At 42.1% G+C, this 8,811-nt stretch overlaps 1 protein-coding gene across 1 annotated transcript; it reads right to left on the bottom strand.

Moving 5' to 3' along the window:
- Positions 1–3,898: 3,898 nt before the first annotated feature.
- On the bottom strand, positions 3,899–5,775 carry LOC107800204 (scopoletin glucosyltransferase-like). Its single transcript, XM_016623356.2, has one exon. The coding sequence runs from the start codon at positions 5,650–5,652 to the stop codon at positions 4,201–4,203; it is 1,452 nt and encodes a 483-aa protein (XP_016478842.1). The 5' UTR covers positions 5,653–5,775; the 3' UTR covers positions 3,899–4,200.
- Between the last annotated feature and the right edge of the window lie 3,036 nt (positions 5,776–8,811).

The raw sequence follows: 8,811 nt of genomic DNA, 5'->3' as shown, positions 1-8,811 counted from the left end.
TTAAAACTATGCCCAGCCCGGACCCTTTTACGTTCGAAGCCCCGTCCGTAAAAAGGATCCATACCCCTGATGATGTACCTGATTTCAACAGTTTTTTTGACTTCGGGTACGAGGGCTGGTGTGAAATCGGCCACGAAGTCTAATAAAACTTGAGACTTGATGGCCGTGCGGGGTTGATATTCGATATCGTACCCACTGAGTTCGACGGCCCATTTGGCCAGTCGGCCTGATAACTCGGGTTTGTGCAAAATATTACGAAGCGGGTAAGTGGACAATACACATATGGGATGACATTAAAAGTGTGGCCTTAACTTCCTCGAGGTGCTTATCAGTGCAAGCGCCAAATTTTCTAGGAGCGGATATCTAGTTTCCGCCTCTCCTAAGTTTCGACTCGTCTAATAAACGGGAAATTGCGTACCATGCTCTTCTCGAACTAGGACACCGCTTACGGTGACTTCCGATACTGCCAAGTACAAACAAAGTTTCTCGTCTGTTTTTGGAGTGTGAAGCAGTGGTGCGCTTGATAGATATCTCTTTAGTTCTTCTAATGCTTGTTGGCACTCCGGGGTCCAAGAAAAATCATTCTTCTTTTTGAGTAGAGAGAAAAATTTATGACTTCGATCAGATGATCTTGAGATGAACCGGCTTAAGGCGGCGATCCGACCCGTTAGCCTTTGTACGGCCTTCACGCTGTCTACAACGACGATGTCTTCGATGGCCTTGATTTTATCGGGGTTAATCTCTATTCCCCGATGTGATAGCATGAAGCCGAGGAACTTGCCCGAACCGACCCCTACAGCACATTTCTCGGGGTTGAGCTTCATTTTGTATTTCCTCAAAATCTCGAACGTTTCCTGCAAATGAATTAAATGGTCCTCTACGCGCAGGGACTTGACTAACATGTCATCAATATAAACTTCCATTGATTTTCCTATTTGTTCTTCAAATATTTTATTCACTAGGCGTTGGTAAGTAGCCCCTGCATTTTTTAGCCCGAAGGGCATCACATTATAACAATACGTTCCATATTTTGTGACAAATGAGATTTTTTCCTGGTCCTCTGGGTTCATCTGTATTTGATTATACCCGGAATAGGCATCGAGAAAAGTGAGGATCTCGCGGCCGGCCGTGGCATCGATCATGCGATCGATATTGGGCAATGGAAAGGAATCTTTGGGGCATGCTTTGTTCAAATCCTTATAGTCCACGCATATTCTAAGTTTGTCCCCTTTTTTAGGGACTACAACTACATTGGCTAACCATTCGGGATATTTCACCTCCCGAATGGACCCTACTTTGAGAAGTTTGGTTACCTCGTCCTTTATGAATGCGTTCTTTCTATCGGACTGGGGTCTTCTCTTTTGCTTCACCGGTCTGAACCTGGGGTCCAAACTTAGCTGATGCGTCGTTATGTCCGGCGGGATCCCTGTTATATCTAAATGGGACCAGGAAAAACAATCGATGTTATTGATAAGAAATTGAACGAGTTTCTTCCTGAGTTCAGGGATCAACCCCGTTCCCAAGTATACCTTTCGCTCGGGCCGGCGCTCGATTAATATGACTTGCTCTAGCTCATCGATCGTCGATTTTGTGGCGTCGGACTCATCGGGAATCACAAAAGATTGAGGGACCCTTTGGTCTCCATCCTCTTCGATTTTCTGGTTGTCTGGCTGGGTTGAAGCCGATGTCTGTGATTGCTATTTGGTGTCCCGTTCTCCTTCCGGGCCTGATCTTTTTATAGGCGAAAGTGAGGACACTGGTTTAGCTTCATCGACGGCGAACATTTCTTTCATGGCTGATTGTTCTCTGTACACCGTTTTGACACCTCCCGACGTCGGGAATTTGAGGGCCTGGTGTAGGGTCGAAGGCACAGCTCTCATGTCGTGGATCCATGGCCTTCCGAAAAGGGAGTTATATCTCATATCGCCTTCGATCACGTGAAACTTTGTTTCCTGGATGGTTCCAGCCTTCGATCACGTGTGTTAATCGATCCAGGTAGCTCGGCCAACATCATCCGATTGAAGGTAGTGGAGCAGCTCGGCCTACAGGATCAGATCGTACCCGTAACTCTGGTCCTAAACGGGTTCAATATGGCATGCGAAACCACCAAAGGTGAGATAGTCCCCTTTGGCCGGAACCAGCATGTGCTTTTACGAATGAATCTGTTAACATGGCAAAAGAATCGATGGAATTCGGCGGTAAATTGTGGTACCAGATCATAGCTCCTTTCGAGAGGGTCTCCCCGAACTTTTTCAACAGCACGGATTCGATCTCATCGTCTTCCAAATCGTTGCCTTTTATGGCACATGTGTAAGAGGTGACATGTTCGTTAGGATCGATCGTACCGTTATATTTGGGAATTTCGGGCATACGAAATTTTTTGGGGATTGGCTTCGGTGCCGCACTCGACGGAAAAGGCTTTTATATGAATTTTTTTGAATCAAGCCCTTTTATCATTGGTGGAGCCCCCGGGATTTGGTCGACCCTAGCATTGTACGTTTCCACCCTCTTGTCGTTGGCTTCGACTCGTTTTGTGAGTTCTTCGAGCAATTTAGTAATTCCGGGAGTAGTCCCCGATTCTTGCTCGTTAGATTTCACTATGGCAGGCTCTGCTCTGGGGGTGAATTCTCGAAGTGAATTGAAACCGGCCTGCTTTGTGCGCGAGTTTGGCTCTGTAGCTGAGCTATCGCTACTTGTTGGGCTTGCAACATCTCGAAGATCATGCGTAAGCTGGCCCCGATTTCCCTTGGGTTTTGGGTGTGTTGGGGTACGGATCGAGTACCGCCATGAATGCTTCTTTCCGGTTCTGAACGCTGATTCACTTCCAAAGCTATTTGTGAATTGACATCCAGTGGTATTTCGACTTGAATCTCGGGTACTTCGATTCGAGCCTCGGGTGGTGCCAAGTTGTTTGTTTCATCTTGAAGGCCGGCTTCGTAATCGATCGGTGAAGCCATTCGATCGGTGGCTATTCGTAGCTGACCCTGAATTGAAGATGTTTTCGGAAATAAGTGCGAGGCACAATGGCGTGTTCTTTTTTAGATTTGTATCAAATGACCACTGTTATCCTCGGCCCCACGGTGGGCGCTAAACTGTTTACCCAAAAAATAGATAGAGTTGAATTTGTACGCAGTTCCGAAGATATGTGGCACAACTTAATACAAAATACAAGGATAAATAAAATGTGAATGTAGATTGGAGAGAGTGTAATCTAGACAAGGCAATCAAGAACAGTGAACCTTAGGATTCAACAAATAGAATCAATCTAAGAAACTAGAATAGCCATTCTTTACTGTAGAAGAATATAATACTTTCATTACAATGTAAGTCTCAGAAAAATCTGTGCTACAAAAATGATAACCAAGCCCTTTTATAGTGGAGAGATTCGGCACCGAGCATAATAAAATAAAACATTCAGTGGGAGACCCATGATAAGTCAGTTTTTCCATAGTTTCTGCCAAGATTCCCTCTAGTGGGATTGCAACGACTTTTGTCTGCGAGCTCGATCTCGTTTAAAAAACTTGATTTTGGTTCGAGCTTGATTTCGGCTCGAACTAGTGATCTTGGTTCGAGCCCTCGAATTGATTCCAGATCAATGTTGGTCGGTCTTCGGATTATCAGCACGATAGGTCTACCCTACGTCATGGTTCGATTTTTGTTCGAGTTCGATTAGGATATCGATCTCGACACGGACCGGCCTTCCCGGGTTCGAGGTTAGTTCGTCCTCTCTTCGGGATCTTACTTCGATACATCACCCTTCGAACCATACCGGACATGTTAAGACTGAAATCTATTTCGACCGTATACAGTTTTTAAATCAGGTCCATCTTTTGAGGCCACCAATTAGCATTTGCTATGATATTTTGCAACAATAATAGGACTGGTCTATTCCTAAGAATTTTGCATGCTTAAAAATGGTAATATGGTATTACATTAATTGAATTTAATAGACTAGTAACACACACTTATCACTATTCGAATTGATGTTAATGCTATGGGAAAAACAATTTTTTCTCCAGTGTTCATCTAATGCTTACGGATATATCATTTCCATATTCTTTTCTTCTTGCTTATGTCGTCCTTCATGTTCATAAGGTTGATTTCTGTTGAGCTGAGTTTTCACGAACACAAAGATGTCTAGTGGATACACCTACTTATTTTTATAGTGGTCTTGTTTTATCACATATAAACAAACTCCCATCAGTTGGAGCTGCTTTTCCTCTTCCTCAATTCTTCTAGTAAGGAACCCAAGCTGTTGTCAGAGGATCCACCTTTCTCCACAGCCATTTTAGCCAAATTTCCTAAGGCAGCTGCGCGGCTTCTCATCTCATCAGCTTCCTGACCAACCATCAGTTTGGTGATTGCTCTCTGTATGTTTTCCCTGTTTATTGGGACTGTACTATCTGTTTTGTAAGACCAAGCTTGAGCGCCTACTGGAACTCCTATCTTTAAAATCTCCGTGGGCAGCTTTTCATTAAAAAATTGTTCTGCTGACAGTGGCCACGTGACCATTGGCACTCCAGCAGTTACTCCCTCCAGCAACGAGTTCCACCCGCAGTGAGTGACAAAACCTCCAATGGCTTCATGATCAAGGATTAACACCTGGGGCGCCCATCCTTTGATTATCAGTCCTCGTCCCTTCAGCTTTTCCTCAAATCTTTCTGGCATCCACGTTTGCTCTTCATTGGTTGTATCTTGCGTCACCGCCCAAATAAATTGCTGGTCTGATGCTTCAAGAGCCATTGCTATCTCAAGCAACTGAGCGGATGAAAAGACAGACATACTGCCGAAACATATATAAATGACTGATTTTGGTTCCTTGGTATTGAGCCAATCCAAACACTGATGCTCACAATAGGAGATGCCATGTCCTCTTTGGGCTTTATCTTCATTGTCTTTGTTGTAGAGGGAAACTGGACCGACGTGCCATGCTTTTCTCCCTTCCAATTCCCTGTGTGTTACATAATTTGGTTCCAGCTCATAAAAGCTGTTTACAATAGCTCCATAACTAGTCATTTCTGCTCTCATAATATTCCTAACAATTTCAGTTATTATGCTTTCTGTTTCATACTTTAAATGGTCCGGAAGTTGCTGCCTTGACATCTTTATTGTGTCAGGAAGGCCAGGGATGATGAACTCTTCTGTGTCAGATTCAATCTTTAAATGAGGTTTGTGTTCCATCAAACTATGTATAGCACAAAGAGGGAAAAAACCAGTGCCATTGAAAAATAGTCTTGGAATCCCCAGCTTGGCTGCAACATCAACAGCCCATGAAAATTGAGGGGCTGCTACTAGACAATCTGGATGATCTTCTTCTAGGAATTGTTCAAATGGTTGTTGAAACAGGGATAGGCTCATGATGAATTTCAGATACATCTCTGTACTAGTAGTAGAAGCTATGTTTTCACAGCCATCTGGCAATCCAGCTTCTTTGCAAGGGAACTCGGTCGTACGGATGCTAATATCACTGCCCAACTCTCTGTCTCTTTGGATCGCTTTGGAGAATTTAGACGCGTTGAGAGGAGTCGTGATAATGGTTGCCTTCGCCCCGCGCCTAGCAAATTGCCTGGCTATGTCTACTAGTGGTATCATGTGGCCAGGAGCCATCATTGGTAGAAAGAATATGTGAAGTTGATCAGTTCTTCTATCCATGGTAGCCAGGTCAAGATGAGAAGAAAAAAAAAAGCTTTATCAGCTGAAGAGGAAAGAAAGAACAGTAGCTGAAATAAAATAGGAGGTGTTGTATATTTAACCTTCTTTGGTCATCATGTTTTTATAGACAAATGGTGATTTTTGATGCCTCTGATTTTGCTAATGTCTGGGACCAGTACTTGTGAAAGGTATGTAAGTTGCCACTGCTGACCTTTTGTACTTTGACAATTTTGATGCAAGAAAAGTAAATTAGACCTGTGGTTATATATCATATTATTATGTGGAGGATCTAGTCTTGAATTTGAATTGGCGAATTAATTCTGGACGGGTTTTAAGCATATCTATTGCTGACTTGTTGCAGATACATTGGTGGATCTTTCTTTCTTTCTTTCACCTTCTCCGCAAGTCTTTGAAGTCTTTTAAATATGCTGACTCATGCTACAAAGTTTTAGTATGACTTCCTTTCGTCCTGCCATTTCCTCTTACTTTCCTTTTCTATAAATTAATCTGGGAACAACTAAGCACGGCGTTAACAATACATGCAATAAAACTAAGAAATGATTATATTGTTGAAATTGTCAAAAGTCCCATATCGGTGGATGACAATTTTGAATGGGAATTTCACTCTATAAAAGAACGCCTAATGTTTAGGATTTAAACACACCTCTCATTTGCCTTTTTATCTTCATAAGGTATTTGTATCTTCTCTCTTTAGTATTATTTCACTTGTAATTTTGGAGTGGAATAAAATATTAATTGTGTCCGAGGAAGTAGGCAAAATTGGCCGAACCTCATAAATTCTGGTATTCTTTTATTGTTGTCTTATTGTTTTGTTTATTATTTAGTGGTTGTCATAATTTTTGGTATAGTAGTTGTGACTCATTCACACTATATACATTTGGCTTCCGCAACAATTGGTATCAGAGCCAAGGTACTGTCTAAGTATGCTCTGTGGTTGCAGCATAGTCTGATCTTCCACATCAGAAAAGATCTATCTTGGTAACTGAGTCAAGGTTCTGTCTGAGTATGCTCTGTGGTTGCAGCTTAGTCTGATCTTCCACACCAGAAAGGAAATAATCTTGATTTGTGTCGTCAGCTACTAAATAATATTTGTGTCAAAATGGGAGACAGTAAACAAGAAGAATCTACATCAAGTGTCAATAATACGTCATCGTTGGCATCTTCGCTTATGACAAGAATTGTGTCAAATGCGAAATTTGCGATAGAAATTTTTGACGGGTCAGGACATTTTGGAATGTGGCAAGGCGAGGTTCTAGATGTTCTTTTTCAACAAGGGCTAGATCTTGCCATTGAAGAAAAGAAGCCAGATGTTATTGGAGAAGAAGATTGGAAAATTATCAATCGTGTTGCTTGCGGTACCATTCGATCCTACCTTGCTAGAGAGCAGAAATATCCATACACAAAGGAAACTTCTGCAAGTAAATTATGGAAAGCACTGGAGGATAAATTTTTGAAGAAAAACAGTCAAAATAAATTGTACATGAAGAAGAGACTGTTTCGCTTCACCTATGTTCTTGGTACCACAATGAATGAACATATCACCAGTTTCAATAAGTTGGTCACAGATTTGCAAAATATGGATGCAACTTTTGATGATGGTGACTTGGCCTTGATGTTGTTGGGGTCACTTCCTAATGAGTACGAGCACCTTGAAACTACTCTACTCCATGGAAATGACGAAATTTCTCTCAGAGAAGTTTGTTCGGCTTTGTACAGCTATGAACAAAGAAAGGGAGAAAAACAGAAGGGCGGAGAAGGAGAAGCACTAATTGTGAGGGGTCGTCCTCAAAATCAAACGAGGACTAAGAAGGGAAGATCCAAGTCAAGATCTAGACCCAGCAAAGATAAATGTGCCTTTTGTGGAGAAAAGGGGCACTAGAAGAAAGACTGTCCGAAGTTGAAGAATAAGGCCAGAAATAACAATGGAAAGGCCATTATGGATTCAAATGTAGCTGATTATGATGATTCAGACTTCTCATTAGTTACAACAGAGTTATCAACATCATTAGACATATGGTTGATGGACTCGGCTTGTAGCTATCATATGTGTCCCAACAAGGACTGGTTCGTGAATTTTCAAGAAGAAGAATATGGAGTCATCCACACAGCGGATAACAGCCCTCTTACCTCATATGGCATTGGTTCAATAAGATTAAGGAGCCATGATGGAATGATCAGAACATTAACAGATGTTCGATATGTACCGGGTTTAAAGAAGAATCTCATCTCTGTGGGAGCCCTAGAATCAAAAGGGTTCAAAATCATTGCAGAAAATGGAGTGATGAGAATATGCTCCGGTGCACTAGTGGTAATGAAGGCCAATCGGAAGAACAATAACATGTACCGCTATCGTGGTAGTACAGTTATTGGGACAGCAGCAGTGACATCTAGTGATGACAAAGAGGCAGAAGCAACCAGGCTATGGCACATGCGCTTGGGACATGCTGGAGGGAAATCCTTGAAAGCTCTATCTAATCAAGGATTGTTAAAAGGCGTAAAGACTTGCAACTTGGAGTTTTGCGAGCATTGTGTCAAAGGAAAACAGACAAGGGTTAAATTTGGTACAACGATCCATAATACTAAAGGCATTTTGGATTATGTACACTCTGATGTTTGGGGTCCTTCCAAAACACCTTCATTGGGTGGGAAGCACTATTTTTGTAACTTTTGTTGATGATTTTTCCCGAAGAGTGTGGGTGTATACAATGAAGAGGAAAGATGAAGTGTTGGAAATTTTTCTCAAATGGAAGACGATGGTGGAGAATCAAACAGGCAGGAGGATCAAGTGTATTCGCACAGACAATGGAGGTAAATACAAAAATGATCATTTCAATAAGGTCTGTGAAAATGATGGCATCGTCCGACACTTCACTGTCAGACATACACCACAACAGAATGGAGTGGTAGAACGTATGAACCGGACTTTACTGGAGAAGGTACGGTGTATGTTGTCCAATGCTGGCTTGGGCAAAGAATTTTGGGCTGAGGCAATTACATATGCATGCCACCTCATTAATCGTCTACCATCTACTGCTATTGATGGCAAGACACCATTTGAAAAATGGTATGGAAAACCTGCTGTAGATTATGACTCTTTGCACGTGTTTGGCTCAATTGTATACTATCATGTGAAAGAGT

Source organism: Nicotiana tabacum, chromosome 19 (genome assembly GCF_000715075.1).
Source record: "Nicotiana tabacum cultivar K326 chromosome 19, ASM71507v2, whole genome shotgun sequence".
Taxonomy (NCBI): domain Eukaryota; kingdom Viridiplantae; phylum Streptophyta; class Magnoliopsida; order Solanales; family Solanaceae; genus Nicotiana; species Nicotiana tabacum.
The sequence above is the reverse complement of the archived record's forward strand: the minus strand, read 5'-3'. Positions and strand labels throughout refer to the sequence as shown.

Bases quoted from the DNA above. Each gene is read 5' to 3' on its own strand.
- LOC107800204 (XM_016623356.2), bottom strand. From the start codon at position 5,652: ATGGATAGAAGAACTGATCAACTTCACATATTCTTTCTACCAATGATG.